Source organism: Pantherophis guttatus, chromosome 1, assembly GCF_059756535.1.
Source record: "Pantherophis guttatus breed Tessera chromosome 1, ASM5975653v1, whole genome shotgun sequence".
NCBI lineage: Eukaryota > Metazoa > Chordata > Lepidosauria > Squamata > Colubridae > Pantherophis > Pantherophis guttatus.
In genome coordinates, this window is record NC_142063.1 from 28,064,681 (window position 1) to 28,088,836 (window position 24,156).

Sequence of the window (24,156 nt, forward strand, 5' to 3'; positions counted from 1 at the left end):
ACTCTTTGCGAAGTTTATGGTGAAGCCGTGCTCCTGGAAGGCCTTGATCACCGTCTTCATGTCTCTGTAAGCTTGGTCGGGCGTGGACGACAGGACCAGGATGTCGTCCAGATAACATAGCACCCGGATCGGGACGGCCCGGAGCCTGGCCGCCACCACCGCTACCAGTTTGGTAAAGGTGCGGGGAGCCGAGGAAAGTCCGAATGGCATCGCGCGATATTGGTAGTGACGGCCCGCGTACTCGAATCTCAGGTACTGACGGTGATGCGGGTGAATCGGCACGTGCAGATAAGCCTCCCGGAGGTCGACTGATTGAAGGAAGTCGCCCTGTCTCACTCCCGCTAAGATGGACTTGAGGGAGTGCATCTTGAACCTGCGGTATTGTACCGACAGGTTCAGGCGCTTTAGATTCAGTATGCCCCTCCAGCCCCCGGAATTCTTGGGGACCAAGAAGAGGGTCGAGTAGAATCCTGAGCCCCGTTGGCTGTGCGGGACCGGCTCTATGGCCTCGACCTCCAGGAGGTGGGCAATCTCCTGTGACATCAGGTCCTGAAGTTCCGAGGATCGAGGGGTTGGACAACGGATAAACCGGTGGGGCGGCTGGCCAGAGAATTCGATAAACAGACCGGAAGAGGTCGTACGCCTTACCCAGGAGTCCGAAGTCGATCTGGCCCATTGTTGATGGAAGAGGATGAGGCGTCCCCCTATGGGCCCTATGGGCCTGGAGTCATTTCCCCCTTCTGGCGGGCTTAGGGCCGGCTCCTCGGAAATTGCGTTTAGGCTGCTGGTGTCTTCCTCGGTCTCGGAACTGTTGTCTGTCGTTAAATCTGTCTCCTCCCTGGTAATGGGAGCGGTGCGAGGAGGACCCCCTGGGTCCGGCGCCTGCACGAAAGGGCTGCTGGAGCGGGTAAGGTGTGTACCTGCGTTCCTGGCGCCTGTAGGTTGACGGGAGGATCTTCCTCTTGTCCTTCCCTTCAATCAGTAGGGGTTCCAGCGAAGCGCCGAACAGGTCTGGTGCTTTATATGGGGAAGCTGCCAACTTCCATTTGGCCTTGAAGTCGGCTTTCCAAGGCCGAAGCCAGAATAGCCTCCTAGCAGTCAGAGTAGAAGCCAGCGCCCTTGAGGCGAACTTGGCTGAGTTCAGGGAGCTGTCGGCAGTGTATTCGGTGGCAGCTATGATCTTATTTAGATCTTGATGCAGTCTAGTGTCCTCAGACGGGAGCCTGTCCTGCAGGTGACGGAGCCAAATGAGCGAGGCTCTGTTGAAAAAGGACGAAGCTGTGGCGGATCTGATAGCCCAGCCCACGGCCTGGTGCGCTTTGCGGAAGGCCCATTCCATCCTCTTTTCTTCCGCCTTGAGCGTGTCTAGGGGGTCAGTAGAGATCGGGGAGTTGGAAGATAAGGTTGCCACTGGCTGGTCTACTGAGGGGAGCACCAGGAGGTCCTCTAGCTCTGGGGCTGAGCAGTAGAGTTTCTTATCGAGGTTGCTGGGTGTTGCCATGGAGGCCGGCTGCACCCAGGGGTTCTGAATCACTTCTGTAAATAGCTGCGGGCAAGGGATGTAGTCCTTCTGCGGCTTTGACGACTTGAACAGGGCGTCATGAGGACCCGCCGTTGACGTGGAGGGCATTGCGACATCTCCTGGCACTCCAAGGTTGGTTGTGAGTCGTGCCTTGTGGAGGAGCGACTTGAATAGGGCCGGGCGGAAGAGGCCTGTAAAGGCCGGGGTGTCTGGTGCTAGACCTTCATCCTCCGATAGCTCCATCTCCTCTGGGGCGTCCTCCGCTTGGTCCGATTCGTCTGATGAAGAGTCCCGACCTCGCTCTGGGAGGGTGTGGGGCTGGGGTTGGAACGGCCGCACCTGGCTGGGTGCGGTTTGTGCGGGAGCCTGGGACGCCTGCTGCATTGTTGCCGTGAAGAAAGATGACAGGGCCGCGGAGAACATGGCCTGGAAGTCCACTGGGGGGGGCAAGCCCAGTCCGCCCTGACCCTGTGGGTCCACCCTTGAGGGTGTGGCACTTGCCTCTCTAGCCGGGCGATGCTGGTTTGGTGGCGGAGAAGTTGGAGCTTCCAGTCCGGGCCTCGACGCTGTCTCGTTGCGAGGTGTTGTGCGAGTGGGCCCAATCCCCTCAGGGGTACTGGGGGTGACTGTGATGTCGGCCACAGATGTAAGACCCCTTTCCGCCTCTCTTGGGGGGATGGGGGTAGGCTCCCCAGGTGCAGGATCCCTGGGCAGGATTCCTGAGACCGCCTTGTGCGCCCTCTCCCACTGTCGCTCTAGGGCGTTGTGCCTTCTCAGGGCGTCCCTATCCTGGAAGGGTAGGGAACCTTCTGAGGCAGCTCTGCTGGCCGAGCTCACGTGCCTCTTTTTTGATTTCTTTTTCCCCCTTTTTTCGCTTATGCGTGGGGGGCTTAGTTCCAGCTCCATGTCTGATGATGGGGGGGAATGAGACATGGCTGAGGCGGCTGGGAACTTGATTAGGCCTTGCCCTGCGACTCACGGGTGATCTGTTGCGTGAGCGCCCCGGGGCCTCCCCCAAACCTCTTCAGACGGTGGTGGTGGGGGTGGTTTGATGCCCCCTCCGGCAGGGGGGGGTTGCAGGTCTGCAGCTGGCTCCCTGGTGGATAAGGGAGGCGCAAGCTTGAAGATCTCGCCCAAAATGGCGGCCCGAAGGTCCGCCAATATGGCGCTGCCACGTGGTGCTCTTCTCCACGAGGGCAGACCTGGCAGCGGACTTACAATGGCGGCCCGAGGGTCCGACCAGACGCCGCGCAATCCCCTTAATGAGGGGTTATTCCGTAGTGCAGGGAGGGCTGTCTCCTTCTTCTGGCGCTAGTCCTGCCTCGCGCCCTCGCTCCGGAGCAGCCCTGCGAAGCTCAGCCTTCAAACGAGCTTCGGCTCTTCGCCGCGTGGGCGGCCGCCGCTTCCGGCTCCGCCGGCCAGCTGATGGGCGCGCCGCCGGTATTTGAACTTCGCCGCGTGGGCGTCGGGCGCTTGTGGCTCCGCCGGCCAGCTGAGGAGCGCGCCGCTGCTAGTTGCTGGCTCCGGCGTGGGGCGATGAGCTATGGGCTCCCTGCTGCAGAAGGGGGAATCGGGTCGCCCGGTAGCGCTTGCAGCGAGCCAGCTGGTGTGAGCCGAGAGGCTGGCGAGCGAGCGTGTGCGTGCTCTGCTCCACTCCCCCTCCTCTGCTCAAATCGCCCTGCCCAGCAGTTAACAGAAAGCAAAAAATCGCGAAGGGGAGCTACTCAAAAATAACACAAAAGCCTAACGCTCAAAGGAAAGGGGAAAGCCAATACTTAGAGAATTAAAGAGAAAAAACAGAGAAGAAAACCCCCACAGGCTCACAATACCTTAGCAATCTGTGGAGCTCCAAAAATCACTACAGTGTTTGCCAGCAACTGAGTGAAGACTGGGGGATCATGGGACCAGAGGCGTGGCTTGGGAGCCGGAAAGGGGGGAACAAAGCCTTTTGTTTCACTCAGTTGTTGCCAAGCACTGAAGGATTAACCCATGCATGGATAGTGGGAGCAGCGCACAGGAAAATTGATTGGTCATTGGCTTGTGAGTTTTCTCAGGGATCCATAAGGTTTTTGAACATTTTATCATCTATGTAGGAAGAAATATCCTTTTGGGTTCTGCTCCAAGTGGGGAAAAAGACACTGGAAACATGGAGTCTGCTTGTAAAGAGGGTTTAATGGTGGACAGGATCACATGGTTTGAGTTCCTGAACAGAAAAGGGACAGATACAGCGAGTCCCCGGGTTTTTATGCTTTCTCTGGCTTTGAACTTCCTGGGGTCCTGAAAGAGTATCCTGATTGGTTGTCAGACTCCCAGGGGGTGGGGGTTTTAGCTAGCCTTGCTGGCTGATGTAATCTTCCCAGGTGCCATGTGGTGAGCTTCTGTTGCTAGATGGGTAGAGGGCTAATCCTATCTTTGTTGGATCTTTGGCAATTCCTACTATGGCTCTGCCTGAAGGAGGTAGATCTTTGTTATGGAGAATAGACTGGCCCAGGCCTTAATGGCCCATTGACAAAGGGTGGGGGGCAGGAAGATGGGAGCTGCTTCATCTTTAAAACATGCTTCTCCATTTCTCATACAGGGAAATATAATATTCTGCCTCTTTAATATTTCCTAAAATATTTAATTCTTCTAGGAAAGGGGTGGGTGCTAACTTCCTACATCTACACCAGTGTTTTTCAGTCTTAGCAACTTTAAGATGTGCAGATTTCATTCCCAGAATTCCCCAGCCAGCATGCTGGGGAGAGGAGTTCTGGGAGTTGAAGTGTACGGATCTTAAAAGTTGCCAAGGTTTAAAAACACTGAACGACACACATTAATGTTTGGTGTTCTTCCAACAATACAGATCGATCATCTTGCACTAAGATGGGGCAGGGAGATGGAAAGTACTTCTCTTAAAAAACTCTGCTTTTGTTTGTGGTCCTAGTGCTATATTATACAAAGCAAAAGATCATGAAACTCCCTGCAACATTATCAATGAATTGGAACCTGCTTTTCAGGTTCCAGACAGATATCAACTGTAATCCTCAAGAAGAAGAAAAATATTTTTATGGTCTGCCACCAAGAGACTTATCCATGCCACTAGTGAACTACTATTACATTGTGTAAATGTGTTTGTGTATACACACTGTATATATATATCTCAATAATTATTTCTTACAGGCAGGAGGGAATGAATCAAAGCATTCCAAGTTATTTATTTTAAATTACTTAGTTATTAATCCCGTGATAAAGACTCCTGTCTTGTTTTCCTAATTTTCTTTGCTCAATTTACTGATTACTTTTTATTTCATCATCTAAATTAATGTAATTAAAATAATTTCTATTCCTCTCTTCCTCCCTCGGGATATTATGATTTTGTGTGTATGCGTGTATGTGCCTTTGAATCATTGTTGGGTCCTGGAAACTGCCTGGACAAGTCTCTGCAATTCAGAAGTGGTTTCCCATTGCCTCCTTCCTAGGGCTGGGAAAGTGGCTGGCCCAAAGTCACCCAGCTGACTTGTGCCTAGGACAGAACTGAACTCACATCACTTCTAGCCCGATGCCTTAACCACTCCACCAAACTAGCTCTTCCATTATACCAGTACATATTCAAAATCACAACCAAGAATAAATAATAAAATACAGGTAGTCCTCAACTTACAAACAGAATTGAGCCAAAAATTTCTTTTGCAAAAAGTGATCACATGACCTTGGGACACAGCAATGGCCATAAGTATGAGCCAATTGCTAAGCATCTGAATTTCAATGACATGATCATGGGGATGCTACAAAAACTGTAACTGTGAAAAATTATAAGTCACTTTTTCAGTGCCATTGTAAATTTGAACAGTCACTATGAACTGTTGTAAGTCGAGGACTACCTGTACACAGCACACAGAATATCTGGGCAGGTTCACAAGCTTGATTAAAAAGAAATGTTTAAATCGCTTCCCTAAATAGAAGCATTGAAGGAACTCTGCATCTTTCAGGAGAAGAAAAATGCCTTCCTGTGCATTGTAACTGCAAGATAATTGTCAGGGTTCCTGCCCTAATTAAATCATGAGTCTCGAACCAAGCTTCAAAAGAAATCCAGTTACCGTATTTTTCAGAGTATAAGACGCTCCGGACTATAAAACGTACTTACCTTTTTTGGGGAGGAAAACAAGAAAAAAAATCTACCTTTGACTCCCAGCAATTTGCCTCGTTGCAGCAAACAGCAAACAGCCTGCTTTAGTTTCATTTTCATTTTCATCACAGCCTGATTAGCACAAGAAAAAAAAAAACTGCCTCCCAGCAATTTACCTCCTTGCAGCAAACAGCAGAGGCTCGCACGGCAATAGGCAATGGCAATCCCTGCAGCCTGAAACAGCTGAGGGTCGGGAGGCCGATCCAACAGACAATCAACTGCTTGTGCTAATTAGGCTATGTTGAAGCTGAAACGGGCTGTTTGCTGCTTGCTGCAAGGAGGTAAATTGCTGGGAGGCAGAAGCCAAAGGGTGGGGACCAACAGGTGGGCGGCAGAGGTGGGTTTCAGCAGGTTCTGACTAGTTCTGGAGAACCGGTAGCAGAAATTTTGAGTAGTTTGGAGAACCGGTAGTAAAAATTCTGACTGGCGCCACCCCATCTATTCTCTGCCTCCCAAGTCCCAGCTGATCAGGAGGAAATGGGGATTTTGCAGTAATCTTCCCCTGGATTGGGGACGGAATGGAGATTTTACAGTATCCTTCACCTGCCACGCCCACCAAACCACGCCCAAGCCACACCCACCAAGCCATGCCATGCCCACCAAGCCACACCCACAGAACCGGTAGTAAAAAGTTTTGAAACCCACCACTGGTGGGCAGGGCTACATTCGGTGTATAAGACACACCCAAATTTTCACTCCCTTTTAAGGGGGAAAAGTGTGTCTTATACTCTGAAAAATACGGTATTTATTAGGAGCTTCATGTCGGCAGGTCCCAAGTGAAGCCAACTCTGATCCCACGTAATTTACATTCCAGCTCTGACCCTGTTTCCCCCTCCCCCCAAGGTGTGTCATCAGTCACACTCTCCAATGAAATAATTTCATGGGTTGTAGAGATCACTCCCCTCAGGCCACTGTGGGTAACCGTGGAGACGGCCTTGACAGAGATATGGCTGGAATGTGCTTTTGTTTTGACTGACATGCTGCCTCGCCACAGCTGCAGAGTTCGTTTTCCCATACCTCTTGCCTATGGCAACTCAAAAGCAGGCCAGGGATGCTTTGCAAGTTGACAGTAATCTGAAGGGACAACAAGAATGGTATTGATAGAAAATCTTAATTCTCATAGTGATAAAGACAACGTTTTGGGATAGTGATGGCAAACCTTTTAGAGACTGAGCGCCCAAACTGCAACCCAAAACCCACTTATTTATCACAAAGTGCCAACATGGCAATATAACCTGAATAATGAGGTTTTACTACTTAAAATAATGATAAACAAGGCAGAGTTCAGCTAAATGTTCTAAGAAAAACATGATAAATGCACTTTTATGCCCCTTCATTTTTTTCTGCTTTTGAAATATTATATTTAACAATAAAAAAGAAAAACTTCGTAATATCATTTCTCTTTCCCTCCCTCTCTTTCCCGCCTCTTTCTCTCTCTCTTTCCCTCTCTCTCTCTTTCCCTCCCTCTTTTTTTCTTCCTGTCCCTCTCTCTTTCCCTCCCTCCCTCTTTCCCTCTTCCTCCCTCCCTCCCTCTCTCCCCCCTCTGGGAGAAACGCGATGGAGCTGGGCTGGGGCGTGCCCATAGAGAGTGCCTCTGAGTGCTACCTCTGGCATGCGTGCCATAGGTTCGCTACCACTGTTTTAGGATATATTAGTTCTGCCCAATCACACCTTAAATAGGTTAGGATCACTCTGTTTAAGATCTTGCTGGATAGAACTATCATTCAAATTGTGTCCCCCTCCCTCCAAAAAATAATGGGGACCAGAGCCATTTGTATAAAAGAGAAACTAACATAAATTCTGTCTATCACCTTTACAAGATATTAATTATCTAATTGTCTAATTATTGTCTAATTATAGCATTTGCAACCAAGTTTCTGAATTTGAAGTGTAGCCCTAGTTAGAAAACATGAAAAAATCAATGAGAAGGAACTACAGGCACCTCTAAACCAATGCTATGCACTTTGGGATTGGCTGTGGACCAGACTGATTTTAGAAATATAATTTGTCAATGGAAGCTCTATTGACTGGCTACTGATTTTTCTCCATCTTATTGGAATACAAAGTAAAGCTGGTATTTTCCCTTGTGACTCTGCAGATCTTCTAGGCAGAAACTCTTGCCCAGTTCCTGAGCTAAAAAAGCTACTTCTTTCTTACCCCACCTCCTGTGGATATTTCGTTTCCTGTTCCTGGAGTTCAACTGCTTCAAAGTGCTTTGTTTAGACCTCAATTTCCCAATCCCCCAATCCAAAAGCTGCTAGTTGCAAAATTGCTGACAGGCCAGCATTTCACCTTTGTAAATTCAAAGGCATTTTTCAATAGAACAAAGGAATGGTGACAACGGGAAGCATTTGGGGAAAAAATCCAGTGCTTTTGTTTATTTGTTTATTTGTATATTATTCAAAGTTTGCATTGCCTCAGTGATTCTGAGGGAGTCACAAGAAGGCACGAGAACTATAAAACAATAAAACAATAGAGCAATAAAGGAAGACCAATAATGGCAAAATCAAGCCGCAGCAAGCACACACCTCTTTCTTGAAAGGGGCTACACCCCTCCTAGCCAAAGAGTAAGGACTTTGAGGCCTTTCAGAAATGGTAGTAGGGTGGGATCCACTAAGATCTCAGGTGGGAGGAACCTCATTCCAGAAGGTAGCTGCTATGACAGAGACGGTACATTTCAGGGGCCCAATAGGTGGTATGGTCAAGGGAAAGAATCCGGAGCACACTGACCCTGCCAGATCAAAGCAGCCAAGCAGATATAGGCAGGCCTTAGGCCATGTAAGACTTTATAGATAGCAACCAAGCACCTTGAATTGCATCTGGAAGGAAACTGCCCAGTCCTTGCAATCTGGACCAGTTAAAGCTTCTGGGTGATCTTCAAGGGAAGCTCCATGTAGAATGCATTGCAAGTCAAGTTTGAGATGACCAGGGCATGAATGACTATCCTGAAGGGCCTCCTGATCTAGGAAGAGGGACAACTGGGCAACTAGCACACCAGGTGTTCCAGGTACAAAGGTCTTCCAGGTCACAGCTATCACCTGCTCATCAAGCAGGAGATATGAATCCAGGAAGATTGTGCACAGCTGTTGAATGGGGAACTGCCATTTTACCATTGATATTTTTTCACATCCATCAGCCCTTTGAGGCGGTCCAGATAAAGAGTACAAACCATGGATACTAACACTACCTTTATTTTAAAGTAACAGACTCTTGCAAGTCTGAAAGTACATTGCTTCCCCATTGTCTTTACCGTTCAAAAGAAAAAAAAAACCTAGAAGGGATTCCTTCTGGGATGTTTGCCTTGCTCCTATTACTTCTGTAGGTTAAGCTGCCTCATATCTGACATTGTCTTGTCTGCAGCTTCTCCTCCTCGTGTCACAAGAGACTCATGTAGCTTTTGTCAATTTGATGAAAATTTTAAATCCTGCAGATATCTCTGATTCCTAGGACTTTTTGGAGAAAATGAATTGTGATGTTTGTATTCCCCAAAAGGTGTTTTTAAAAGCTCAGTACATATACTTATGTACTGCTGATACTTTTAGTAAAGAAATCGGGCTAAATTAGAGGCTGATTGGGTTCCAAGAGCATTTTGAACAGAGCCTCTGTATATAATTTAACATATCAATTATTGAACAGAAGGCGGGATATTTTTGATTACAATTTTCAAAACAACAGAACAGTGGTCATAGTGGATACTTGTGAAAATCAGGAAAACTCTGAAAAGCTGAACCTAGTCAGAGTTTTACCTTCATGCAGGAGACAAATGGGGATCAGCTGATTAAGAGGGCTGTTCCATCTTCAACCTTTACAAAATAAGCTAGAGGCCACAAAGCCCCAAGGCTCTAGCAGTTATAAAGAGGCTCTGAATTTAGAATAGAATAAGAACAGAACAGAATAACAGAGTTGGAAGGGACCTTGTAGGTCATCTAGTCCAACCCACAGCCGAAGCAGGAGACCCTACACCAAGTGTGTCAAACTGGCGGCCTACGGGCCAGATGTGTCATGTACAGGCCATGCCCATCCCAGTTCCACGAAGAGAAAAAAATTGCAAAACATCATGTGACGGCAATGTGACGCTGCAAGTTTGACACCCGTGTCTTACACCATTTCTGACAAATGGCAGTCCAGTCTCTTCTTGAAAGCTTTCCAGTCATGAAGCTCCCACAACTTCTGGAGGCAAGCTGTTCCATTGGTTGATTGTTCTCACTGTCAGAAAATTTCTTCTTAATTCTAGGTTGAATCTCTCCTTGTTCAGTTTCCATCCATTATTCCTTGTCTGGCCTTCGGGTGCCTTGGAAAACAGATTGACCCCCTCCCCTCTGTGGCAGCCCCTCAAAAATTGGAACACCGCTATCATGTCTCCCCTGGTCCTTCTCTTCACTAGACTAGCCAGTTCCTGTAAATGTTTTTCATATGTTTTAGCCTCTAATCATCCTGGTTGTTCTTCTCTGCATTGTTTCTAGTGTCTCAACATCTTTTTTACAATGTGGTGACCAAAACTGGATGCAGTACTCTAGGTGTGGTTTTACTAAGGCTTTATAGAGTGATATTAGTACCTCAAGTGATCTTGATTGAATCCCTCTGGCTTTTTTGGCTGCCGCTGCACTGTTGATTCATATTTAATTGGTTGACCACTAAGACTCCAAGATCCCTCTTACAGTTACTGCTATTAAGTCTAGTTTCTCCCAATCTACATACATACTTTTGTTTTTTCCTGCCTAAGTGTAAGACTTTGCTTTTCTCTACATTGAATTTCATTTTGTTAGTTAGGGCTCAGTGTTCAAGTCTGTCAAGATCCATCTGAATCTTCTTGAGTCTATCTTCTAAGGTGTTGACTCTTCCTGCCAGCTTAGTATCATCCACAAATTTGGTAAGTTCCCCTTCTAGTCCCCCATCTAAGTCTATGAAGTAAGACTTTATGAAGATATTGAAGAGTACTGGGCCTAAGATGGAACCTTGTGGTACCCCACTGCTTACTTCCCTCCATGTAGACCTAGTACCATTAAGGACTATTCAGTGATTCCTTTATTTGGAGCTTTTCTTTCAGTGGGGACCCTTGAGGTCTTAGCCTGAAGGACACTCCAGAATTTTAAACATGGGTGCATCCTAGTTATAATACTTTTCTCAGCTCTGCCTGTACAGATCCTACCTCTGCCTATAATTTATATATGCAAAGCCAGGAATACTGTCCTGGGAGCAAAGCTTCTTAGGGAGAATCCCTATGGGAGAAAATGAGCCATGGTGGGACAGTGGTTAGAATGCAGTACTGCAGGCTACTTCTGCTGATCACCAGTTGCCAGCAGTTTGGCAGGTCGAATCTCACCAGGCTCAAGGTTGACTCAGCCTTCTATCCTTCCGAGGTCGGTAAAATGAGGACCCAGATTGTTGGGGGAAATATGCTCTGTAAACGGCTTAGAGAGGGCTGTAAAGCACTATGAAGCGGTATATAAGTCTAAGTGCTATTGCTAATCCAACCACTGAAATAAACGTGCAACATTCTCAACTGCTGACAGCCATGCTTATTTTTCTGTTTTCTCCAGCTCTGACTGCCCTCTTCGCTGCTTTGTATCCAGACTAGGTTGTAAACTATTAGGGCGGGGACCTGCGTCTTGGTAATCTCTCGAGGGCTGTCCTCGCACAGACGGATGGTGCCAGGCGCGTAAAAACAATGCAACCTCCGTACCCCAAGTCCAAAATACAAAATACGAATTATCGGCCGGGATAAACAAGCACGTGAGTTTCGCACGTGGCTTCAGACTCTTCCCTCTGCCACTCCTAGAGCCACGGGGTCCAAAATAAGCGGCGACGCGTCGCGGGCGCCGATTTCCCATCTCAGGGTGTGCCCAAACTCCGCCGCACCGGTGGGCAGGCGCATAGTGGTGCCGCGCCCCGCGATGCGCGCGTCATCGTCCGCAGGTGCTCCGCAGCGCGATCAGGTCGTGCGGATGGTGCGCGCCGGGCTGCTTAGAAGAGAGTGAGGTGTTTTTTCAGCCCCGGCCGGACACGTGTGCGTGGGGAAGCAAGCTCCGGCACGCCGTCGTAGGCGCTCTCTCTCTCTCTCTCTCCCCCTGCGGATCCGCGTTTGCGCCGGACGCGTCTCGGGTACTCCCTGCACCCTCCCGCAGGAGATGCTGAGCTGAGAGAGACGCCTTTCTTGGCTAGGCAGCAGCGGCGGCGGCGGCGGCGCTTTCCTTCTTCATCTTAGCAACAGCGGCAGCCACCGCCGCCGCCTTGAGCCCGGCGGATCCGAGAGGCAGCAGGTAGCCGCCGGGCGGATTAACCATGGCCAAGAACCGCAAGGAGAGGAACAGCTGGGGTAGGTGATCAGGACCAGCCCCGGGAGTGGGAGGGCTGGCTCGGCATCTGGGCTACTTCCATCCGTAGCTGGTGGAGGGCCTGGGAGCTGCTGGAGCGCAGGACAGAGTCGGCCTTCCCCGCCTCGGCCCGTTGCATGCTGAGACACGCCTTGTCGCCGCGCCGGGACCCTGCCCGGGCTAGGCTAGAGGTGGCGAAGGGTCTCAAACGGCCCCGCCCATCGTCCCCCAGCCGCGGGCTGGGCTGGGCAGAGGAGATGGCTGTGTCTCCGGACCTAACGGATTTCGCTCCTGGCTTTATTTTGCTCCGTGATTACCCTCCGTCTTTTCTTTCGCCCCTTGTGTTTGCCCCTCTCCGGGAGTGGGGGGGGGAAGGGAGGGGGTGCGCGAAGAGAAGCGGAAGGGAGACAATGGGGCGAATGGTGAGGTGCAGCTCCCGCTCCGTCGCTTGCCACGATCGTCGTCCGCCCTCCTTCCCAACGGCTAGAAGGGGGCGGATAGGGTGGGGTTTGCTCGCTTTGGTTTTGACGGGTCTGACTCTGTTCCATCATGGGAGGGTCTCCGAGCGGACGTTCAAAGCTGCTTAGCGGAAAATAATTTCCCCTCAGAAGAGCCTTCCTCAGTATGGAGACAAGCAACCTCTTTGGGGGATCATGGAGGGATAGTCCCAAGCACATCTGGAGGCACCGGTTTGGGAAAGGGGCATCTGGAGTTCTTGTTTACAAATGGGCACAAAATAATGCACGTATGGCTGTTTATATTATGCTCAGTTGCCTTAACGGGATTCGGAACCCTGCCTCAAAACAGGAAACCGGAGAGCAAAACCCTACATTTAATTTGGGATCCGGAAGCCAGTTTTCCACATCAGGAAGATTTTTTTCTTTAGAATGCAGTTTTATATGCGGTGGGGAGAAAGAAGAGAAGGAAGGAGTAGTTTAATTTATTGGAAGTCGGCAAGGTGTGGCTGCACACATGTTAAATGAATGTGAGTGAGAACCTATGCATTTTAGTTCATTTCTATCCTGTCTCTCTTTGGAAATGCTAAAATGGCTAACAAGATACAGGTAATTTTTAAAAGCTCCTCGTGTTTCTTTTTTTAAAAAAATATGTCGGTAATATCCAATGGATAAAGGATAATTCAGAAGGTAGGGATGAAAGAGGATAGAAACGTAGACTTTAGATGAAAAAGGAAAGGATTCTTAATGTCAGGAAAAATGCACATAAATAGAATGGGCAACAGTAGAATATGTGGAAATATTACCAGTGAATTGAGATTGCAATCACTTCCTAAGTGAGTCAGCAATGTGACATGGTGGCAAAGAAGACTAAAATAATTTTAAGTTCCATTATTAGAATTTCCCAGTCATACCAAGTCAAGGTTTCTTTTTTTAATAGATCCAGATCTTATCTGGTAAACTGTGGCTGGTTCTGACACCCAATTTTACAGGTTAATAGAAATTCCTAGTTAATTTTTATGGGGAAATGTAAAAGGAGCCGACAATGTATAACATGAAGAAGAGGCCAGAGATATGAAAGACTCGGGCACTCCCTACCCAGAAGATGCTAGAGTGTTTTTCATTTTTAATATGACTTACTACCATACATTTTATAATGATTGTTTTTATAATTGTTTTATTGGTTTTTGTACACTGCCCAGAGTTGCTTCTTGTGAGATGGGAGGCTATATAAATGTGATTAATAAGTTAAATAAATGAAGACATGATCATTCTCTTCAAATATGTGGAAGACTACCCAGAAAGCAGAAACTTTAAGATTTAAGTTACAGGTATATATATTTCTGTTGCACATTAAGGCTGTGTTTGCAAGATACAATAAATCACACAGTACTAACTGTTCTAACCTATTGTTTTGTGCAAATCCAACCCATATGTTTATTTGAGGGTTCCATGTATTGTAGAAATCTGAAAAATTCTGTTATGTAATAAATCATGGGCTAACCTCATGTGAATCCAGCCTAAAAGAAATACGTTTCTCTTTAACTTGTTATAACATTGACTATCAAAGTCTTGCAGTGGTATACAATAAAATGATAAAACCAAAATTAATACCAGAGATATAAAATGAGCAACAGTTTTAACATACAGTATGTTTGTTTCATTTGGCTTAGCAGAAGAAAAAGCCACTGGCCTCACTCTGGGAAACCAAAAAGAGTTCTGGATCCCTTCCAGGTGTAATTGATGTACCTGCTATTTCTGGGACAGCAAAGCCCCATTCACAACAGAGTGATCCACTATCTCTGGCATAGTGACCCCTCGGTCATTCGAATTCTGTTCGGGTTAAGGCACCAAGCTAAAAACCAGGAGTTCTAGTCCCACCTTAGGCATGAAAGCTGGTTGGGTGACTTTGGGCCAATCATTGCTCAGAGTCGCCTCGAGAAGGGTGGCAAATAAATTTGATAAATAAATTCTAGTCCCGCTTTAGGCATGAAAGCTGGCTGGGTGACTTTGGGCCAGTCACTCTCTCTCAGCCCAATGGGAAAAACAGAAGGAGAAAGTAATATTAGGTATGTTCATCATCTTGAGTTGTTTTTATAAAATAATAAAGGCAGGATATAAAATGTATACATACATACATACATACATACATACATACATACATACATACAGGGTTAATCCAGTGTGTTACTTCAGGCATTGTGGGCTTTCTCCTTAATCTGAATTAGATTTTGGTATAATTGATAGCTCCCAGTTCCAATTTTTTTTTGATGATATCTCCCAGGGAATTTCATATGGAAAAGCACTGGAGAAAAATAAAGTCATAAGAGATTCCATATATTCATCTCTATTTCAAGGAGCATCTGTCTAAGATGAAATTCAGTAGTGGGTTGCAAAACCCGTTGCTATTGGTTCGCTCATGCGTGCAAGTGCAATGCTTCTGCACATGCTCAGAAGTGTCCGGCATGGGTGGGCGGAGCCTCCCACCGCTGCTGCTACCAGTTCGTCGATCTAGGTAGAACTGGTAGCAATCCACCACTGATGAAATTGATCAGAAATACAGGGTTACAATCACAACCAATCTCTGATATGGTTGTGAACATCACTACTAAAAGGTCAAGAAAAGCAAATCTGACTCGGGTCCTCTTTTAGACTGACCCAAACAGGCTTAGCCCAATCTGAAGCCAGTTTGAAAATAGTCAAGATAATCTGCCTCTCAGCTGCTTCCTCTAAATGAGAAGCCTCTCTCCCAACTGCCATGGAAAGTTAGAGACAAGCCTATAATTTCACCTCTCAGAGGGGAATCCAATAATTATCTCCTTTAAGAAAGGAGGCATCTTGCAGTTTTAATATTAACAAAAGCAGGTCTGATAATCGCATAATTTAAAGATAAAAGCCAAGTTTCTATCTTTTGCCATTTGCTGGAAATATTTTGATTTTAGATTTCCTACGTGTGGTGATATTTTTACTTACAGTCATAAACTAGTTAGAGATAATGTATACAAACGCAGCAGAAACAACCTTGAAAATTAAAACTAACTGTAGAATCAAAAATAAAATAGCAGCATCAACAAAGAAGAAAAGGAAGTTACATTAGCCCCATAAGGAAGAGTATAAAGCATTAATCTGAGCTGTATGAGCCTTCACTTCTGACCCCACCTCCATTACAGATGTAATTTATTATTATCTTAAATCTGCAGCAGTACTTCAATTAGCAATCTGAACACATTTAATATTTTAAAATAGGTCTCCTGTGCTTCCCAGGGTCATCTTGTAACCTGCCAAGGAAGGTTTAGCTATGGAGTGTTTAACACTGGCTCAACAGTTTAACAGGAGGAATTATTATCATTATTAATTAACTTCATAATGGCCACCCACTCCAAAAGAATCTGCATGCATCTACACCTTATTTTTGTGGATTTCCTGATGGAGCAGGCATTGAGTTATCTATCACTGTATATGTAAGGAGATGTATATCTTATATATCTCTATGCTATGTTGCTCATCAAAATGAATGGTCTTCTTCTAGGCTTCTTGTTTTCATTTCCCAGTCTAAACTAAAGCTCTGATATCCACTGGTGATATCTAAGTACTAAACTAGGCCAATCCTTGTTTGTTTTCTAGGTCAGCCTGGGGTTGCTGAGACATTGATTGAGATACAAACATCACCATGTGTTTGGCACTCCTATAACATTTCTTAATAAATGAATAAATAAGTCTTGGCTAGCAGGTGTTCGTCTGGTACCTGTAAATCATAACTGGCAACATTTTTGCTCCTATGACCATACGTCCTTGAGTTCATCTCATTCCCAACCCATGAGTGAGATTGTCTTCAGACATCCTTAGCGTTAGTGATATTAGTCTTTTCCCCTTTAAGCTCAGATGGCATCGGAGTGGTATTTATTACTCATTCCAGAATATACTGCTGTTCTTCCAGTCACTGTTTAACCTAATTTTGCTGCTGTCCTCCTAAAAAGCCAGATACTGTTATGCTGGTAGTCTATTAGAAATGCATATCACACAGCAGTCCTGGAAATGCTTTAATTCTATTGGCCTTCCTAATTTAGAAAAAAGCAGAATGATGGAGATAAGTCTGCATTTCCTTGCCCTGTGCCTCCCAATCCATCCATCCATACACACATACACACAAATGCATGTATGTATGTATAAAGGAAATAGGAAAGGGACCCGAAATGACTCAGCTGCCTTTGTGATTTTGAATTGAATTGAGTACTTTATTTGCCCAAGTATGATTAGACACACAAGGAATTCGTGTCTGATGCAGAACCTCTTAGTATACATGCAAAGCAACAGAATAATGATAATCATCATCATCATAATACCAATAAAAAAGGGGGGAGTAAAGAATATAATAATGATAAATAATATAGCTACAGCCATACTACATGGGTAAAATGCACATAGACATTAGAAAGCATTGTGAGAATAAGGTGTTCAGCAGAGTGATGGCATAATAAAGCGTATTTTTTAAAACAAAGGATTATTCAACCTGGATTATTAGAGAATGAAATATAGGAGTGGAGAATTAGGAAGAATCCACTGGAATTGGGTGTCAAAAAATAAAGATAAATAATTTTTTAAATTAGTGATTGGCAGTGTACAGTCTGACTTGTCCCATTTCTGCTGCTGCAGCACTGTATTTCAGAAATGATTTTTTCTTTCCACTGCCTGGTGATGTTTGTCTATTCATTTATTTATTAAACTAACATAGCTGCCCATCTACCAAAGGCACTCTGTTCAGAAGAAAGAGAATAGCAAAGCCAAAGGACTTAACCAATTGCTTCATTTAAGATGCACTGGAGGCACATCATCAGAACATATCTGTTGGCCAACATGTCAGGACAGAAACAATAGAAATAGGTTTAAGATTGATGATAGGAACGGCAAATTTCATGCCAATGTAGACTTCTGCTATAGTAGCTCAAGTATAATGACATGGTGTTTGGAAAGGCCCTTAGAATCAAGATGTGTTACAAGGGCCTTCCATCAATATTGTCCAGATGTTGTGGGACTACAACTCCCAAGATGCCTAGCCAATGTGATCTTATATACTTAGATACTGGATATTGATTAATATGAAGAATGGGCTGCAAAATGTGTGTCCATCCATCTATCCCTCCCTCCCTCCCTCTCCCTCCCTCCCTCCCTCCCTCCCTCTCTCTTTGTAAGTTTTAAATTCTTGTACAATATTCTTTGTACATAAAGAACACTCTCCTGATGGTAAGATCTATAAAACAGTGGAATAGTCTAAGGCTGTGGGTTCTCCATGCAGGTTCATTAAGAAGAATCTAGATGGACATCGCTTGAGGATGATTTAAATTGATTTTCTTGCACATTGCAGAGTTGGTCTGGATGATCCTTGTGGTCCTTTCAAGCTTTACAATTCTACGATTCTGTGATCAAATTCAAAAGATTTATAACTGAAATTCATTATTGTCCGTGAGCAGAATTTGCACTACTGTGCATTACTGTGCAGATAGCAGCCGTTCATGAAACCTTTTTGTAAGAGAGAGAAACAGGCAGCAAATGTGGATAGGCAGCATGTTACGTAGACAAAATGCAGTCTTGAAGCTTTAAAGTATAATGGTGTCTTTAAGGAGTTGAAGGATAAACCAGTCTTGGCATTGTATATAGAGAAACATAGAATCATAGGGCTGGAAGGTACCTTAGAGGTCTTCTAGTCCAACCCCCTGCCCAAGGCAGGAGTTCTTATCCTGAAGAAATGATTATCCTTTGTAGATCTGTACAGAAAAAGAAAACTGAAGTAAAATCAGAAACACAGGGAAATGGGCAAGAAGTATTCTAGTATAAATGAAGAGGACTAAAACATTCCTTAAATCCTGTGGAGCAAGGTAATACCACCCAGCTCTATATTTCAACTCTTGGTGATCCAAGTGATGCTGTAGCCACCCTTTCATGGTGCCTGGAGGCTGTGGGGGCCTTGATGGGGGACAACAAGCTTTGACTGAACCCTAGTAAGACCGGAAGGCTTTGGGTTCACAGAACTCTGGGATCTGGGACTTTGTTATCTTTGACTCTGGATGGAGTGGCACTGCCCCAGAAAGACCTGGTCTACAAACTTGGGGGTTCGTCTGGACTTGCGACTCCTGTTCAAGGAACAGGTGGCAGTCTTGGCTAGGAGAGCCTTTGCACAACTTCATGTTGTGTGCACCAGTTGCGGCCTTTCCTGGACCAGGATTTCCTGCACTCAAGTCATTCAGTCCCTAGTCATCTCACAAGTGGACTACTGTAATGCGCTCTACATGGAGGCTACCCTGAAGAGCATTTGGAAGCTACAGCTGGTGCAGAGTGTGGCGGCATAGGTAGTTTTGGGCCCCCCAAGAATGGCCCCACTGCTCCGCGAGCTGCACTGGTTGCCAATCTGCTTCCGTGTGCAATTCAAGGTATTGGTGATCATCTTTAAAGCTCTTCCTGGCATGGGTCCAGGTTACTTGAGGGATCCTCTTGCCCCTCTGGGATTGGCCCATACCACTCGTACGGGCAGGAGGGCGATGCTGCAGGTCCTGTCAGTCTGAGTATTCTGGTTGGCGGGGTCCAGGAGGAGGGCCTTCTCTGCTGTTGGCAATGCAGATGGTCGATTGGGTAATAACAGATCCCACCTACCCCATGTGTTTTTGGCTTTAATGTTTGTTTTTAACTTTTTATGTTTTAGATTTTATGTACTGTAACCCACCCAGAATTACCCTATGGTAAGATGGGCAATCAATCAATCATCCTGATTCACAGGGATATAAGAGGAAGAGAATATAGAAACAATTGGGATTGCAAGATTCTCTTAATATAGCTTAACTCATTAAAATGCAGCTCTTGTCTTCCTGTGGAGTCTATTTCTTGATCTGCTACATAGTGCTACATCATAGATGGAGATAGGATTCCCTGCATGGTTTTATCTGAGAAGCTCATAGTGCAACAGTGTGCATGCTTACCGGGATAAATATGTGTTTTGTATCGGTATGCGGGAAAGGTTTAGTTAATTTAAAGAAACATGTACAGACTATGATTGAAACTTTACCCTCACTGTGAACTCTTTATGTAGTCTTAATGGCATAGTTACTAAGAACTCTTAGTAGTCCGCTGAACTCTGCCAGCTGAAATATGTGAATAATAAATAAGAGCAGTTGCTCGCTTGACAGCCTTGTTCTAAGGCAGTATTTCTCAACCTTGGCAACTTTTAAGATGTGTGCATTTCAACTCCCAGAATTCCCCAGGCAGCCAGGAATTGAAATCCACATATCTTAGAGTTGCTGAGGTTGAGAAATGCTCAGCGTTGGAGTATATATTTATAGCTCTAGGTTGAACTGTGGAGTCCTTGGTACTCTCTGAGCCTGACTGTTTTCTTGCAGATGTTTCATTATCAAACTGGGTAACATCATCACTGTGAGATCAGTTGTAGCACTGATGATGTTACCTAGTTTGGTAATGAAACGTCTAGAAGAAAACAGTCAAGCTCAGAGAGCATCAAGGACTCTACCATTTCCATGGTTCTACTCCAAGTCTTGGGACAACAAGCAGGTCTTCAAAGACTTTTGCGATGTCATTAGGGTGGTAGGATACATCTATCTCTGGGAGGATACCACCCCAGAAGAAGGCAGCACCAGCTCCTTTAGCTACCACGATTGGGGCTGTCAACTCAGCAATTGTTAAGTGAAAGCACAACTACATTTCTGATTTTACTTCAGTTTTCCTTTGCTTTACAGACCTATGGAGGACATACATGTAAGGATTGGTTGTAAATCCCAAAGGTGCTTTTTGCAAGAGGCAACTGGACTTTCTGGTTTTTCTTTGAAGATGTTTCGCTTCTCATCCAAGAAGCTTCTTCATTTTGAAGCGAAACGTCTTCAAAGAAAAACCAGAAAGTCCAGTTGCCTCTTGAAAAAAAGGACCTTTTGGGACAACCATGACCTGGTTGACTGAGAATCTCCATAGGCGATTGGTTGTAAAGTTACTTTTTCATCACCATCATAACTCTGAACAATTGCTAAATGAGGCAGTCACTAAACAAGGACTATCTTTATAGAGGCTATGTTTCCTAAGTCCTGATAGTTCACACTGATTAATTGAAGGGACCTGCAGTGTACCCACTCTACTAATGTATATTAAATGGGCAGAAACAATCAGAGTTGGGGGTCCTTCAGATAAACTGGTCATAAAGCCTTTGGGGCAGGGGTGAAATGCTACCGGTTCCGGCCAGTTCGCCCGAACCGGTAGTAAAAAAATGTAAAAAAAAAAAGTTCCGATGATCAGCTGAGTGACACACAATCTTTGGAACTTTTTAAAAAAACTTTTAAAGCATTTTTTTACTACCGGTTTGGGTGAATAGGTAGTAAAAAAATACTTTAAAAAAGTAAAAAAAAAAAAAAAAGGTTCCCAAGATTGCGCGCCACAGCTGATTTTCCCCCCTTGCTGTTCTACTTATCTTCCCAAGCCTCCTTTTGGTATGTATTGTACATGCACGCACAGCACTCACTTGGTGCAAACTGCACATGCGCGGCCAGCAAACCGGTAGCAAACCGTTTCAGATTTCACCACTGCTTTGAGGGGGCTTTATAAGTGCAGCACTAACCCCCACTACATAAGCTATATTTTATAACTCTCGGTGGCACAGTGGTTAGAATGCAATACTACAAGCTACTTTTGCTGCCTGCCAGCTGCCTGCATTTTGACAGTTCAAATCTCATTAGGCTCCAGGTTGTCTCAGCCTTCCATCCTTCTGAGATGGATAAAATGAGGACCCAGATTGTTGGGGGCAATATGCTGACTCTGTAAACCACTTAGAGAGCGCTGTAAAGCACTGTTAAGTGGTATATAAGTCTAAGTGCTATTGCTATAAGTAATAGCTGGCAACTAAAAGCAGCTGTGACATAATTTTGGTGTTTAGCATTAGCATGCTGAGTATAGGGTGAAGATTAGATTTGCAAAAATCATGTGCTCTGTTATTTAATATTAGGAAATGGTTTCTTTTTTACAAACAAGAAGAAAAAATGAAAGTAAAGTATTTGGGGAAGGGTCATGCCTCTTTCCCCATCCTGCCCCCTTGCATGCTTTTTACATCGCATACTAGCAGCTGTAACGCTGAGGAAGAAATTCTTCTCTTTCTAGCCAGGCATCCAGTGTTAATTCCTTTGAAACAGTTGTCAGGATTAACAGAATTCTTCCCATAGTTCTTATTCTTCCTTCTGCTTCTCCTCCCTTAAACGTGCAGCTGGGAAGGGAGAAAGATCTGCTTGCTTTGCACTTAAACCAAAGAGAGAGAGGGGAAAAATAGAAGTTAAATAGCACAAATTCTGCATAGCTGAAAAAAATTGCAAGCGTGGTATGATACTCTGTAGGCAACAATGCAGTATAATATTGAAATTTGTAAGAGATGCCTTGGTGGACAGCATGAATATAGGTTGCCCTCAAATTACAACCACAGTTGCGCCCAAAATTTCTGTTGCTAAATGAGGTCTTTGTTAAATGAGTTTTGCCCCATTTTACAAACTTACTTGCCACAATTGTTAAGCGAATCACTGCAGATATTTATTTATTTATTTATTAGTCCAATTTATATGCCGCCCTTCTCCGTAGACTCAGGGCAGCTTACAATGCATTATAGCAATAGCCTGCATACTTTTATGTATATACCTGCTTATTAGGGCTTTCGGCCCCCCCAAGCGGTGTTGTTCTATACAAAGTCAGCTTATTGCCCCCACAATCCGGGTCCTCAATTTACCTACCCCGAAAGGATGGAAGGCTGAGTCAACCTTGAGCCTGTTGAGATTTGAACTCGCACTAATTGCAGGCAGCTGACAGCTAAGTGCTAGCACTTAACAGCACTTAGTCCACTGCACCACCGAGGCTTCTTATTAAGGTAGTAACAAGGTTATTAAGTGAATGTGGCTTCCCCATTGTCTTTGCTTGTCAGAAGGTCACAAAAGTTGGTCACGTGACCCGGAGACAGTGCAACCGTCATAAATATAAGTCAGCTACCAAGCATTTGATTTTTGATCATGTGACCATGGAGATGCAGTTATAAGTGTGAAAAAATGGTGATAAATCATTTTTTTCAGTACCATTATAACTTTGAATGGTCACTAAACCAGCTGTTGTAAGTCAAGGACTACCTTTAAAAAGCTCTTCACTCCAGTGCCTTGTTTCCAACCACAGGAATCCATTTTCTTCAGAGAAAGGCGGTTTATTGGTATATGACTTCCAAGTTATGGTATTATTAGCTATATTGGTCTTGCAGATGGAGGTTCCATTTTCAATTGGTGTTTTTCTTGTAAGCAATTCTGAAATGCAAACTAGCTAATATGCCCACTGTTATGTAGTGTGTGTGTGTTTGTCTAAGATCCCCTAAAATCTCTAGGTCCTCCCCCCCCAATATTTGGAGGTTCAGCGAGCATGTTATATGAAAGATCTCTACCTAGAAAATATCTGCTAGTATAATTAGATCCGTTTTGTATGGGGCTGAAAATTATTTATAGTAAGTGGGCAGCCCAAGTAAAACTCTACAGTATAATATGGATGGTATTCCAGAACTAGGATGGTATGGAAATGTATTTTCCTATAGAGCCTTATGGGTGAAAACTTGAAGCTGTGTATGCCAGTTCAGAAAAGCCTTGCTGTGGTTAGAGGCAACTGCATTGGCCAACTGGAACATGGGAATTATTATTATTATTAGCGTATGGCATTGTTACATTGGCCATTAGACCACAATTGCTATTGCAGACTAGTAGTTTGGCTGCCAAGGTACCAGAACCTGCCAGGTTTCTGTTGTAAGAAACGCTGTCACGCTTTCCAAGATGTGCCACAGGTGGGTGAGTTGACTTCACATCAGAAAGAAAAATGAGCAGCTCTTCCTGTAGCGTCATCCAATGCCCCTCCCTCCCTGGAGACTCCTTGCAAATGGGTGCCGCAGCCGGGAAGGTTCAGTTGACAGAAATTTGACTGCCTGCATGGAGTGCCAACTCATCTCCCCACCAAAGCAGTACCTATTTATCTACTCACATACAACATGCTCTTGAACTGTTATTTGGACAGAAGCTGAGGCGAGTGACAAGAGATCACTCCGACAGGCTCAAACCGCCAGAGCAGAGACCATCTCCAGCGTCACTAAGCCACTGAGCCACTATGTCTCTTTGGAACATGGGAAGATAACTATTCAGTGTTTAGACAGTTTTTCATTACACAGTAATCATGTATTAATATAGCTGCATGTACGTGTCTTGTCCCTACAATATCCTAGTACAGAGTTTTTTAAATCCTTTTATCTACTGTATTTGCCTGGGATATATTATTTCAATGTAAACAGCTAGACTGCGTTTGCCAATTTTCCTTGTCTGGTAACATTTGATAGTCTCTTGTTTGGTTGGCATGATTCCCCAGCCAGAACAAAGATGCTTCTTTATTTTATGTATCTGACCTGCTAATGTATAGGCAGTCTTTCTGAGCACACCTGAGGATATGGTGTTATATTATGAATTTTGTTTGCCTTCTGAAACAAATGTGGGGCAATAGATTTTGTAGGAGAGAATCCAGAGGTGGAAGGGGGTGGCTGCCTCTTCATTTAGCTGCCAGATTTCCCTAGCAGCCATTGGTCTCAGGCCATTTAAATGGCTTCTTTCGTGCATCTGAAAATTGCAAAATTTGAGATTCCCAAGATCTCTTTCAGTGATG

General features: G+C 45.1%; 1 protein-coding gene across 2 annotated transcripts in view; it reads left to right on the forward strand.

Annotated features, from left to right (window-relative positions):
• The first annotated feature begins 11,479 nt into the window (after positions 1 to 11,479).
• The window catches only part of ATL1 (atlastin GTPase 1), a 40,287-nt gene continuing 27,610 nt past the window's right edge, over positions 11,480 to 24,156 (forward strand). For both annotated transcript variants that reach the window (XM_034433350.3, XM_087881809.1), the window contains exon 1: positions 11,480 to 12,003. In XM_034433350.3, the coding sequence (XP_034289241.2) occupies positions 11,970 to 12,003 (34 nt within the window). In that variant the 5' untranslated portion in view covers positions 11,480 to 11,969. The remainder of the gene's footprint in view (positions 12,004 to 24,156) is intronic.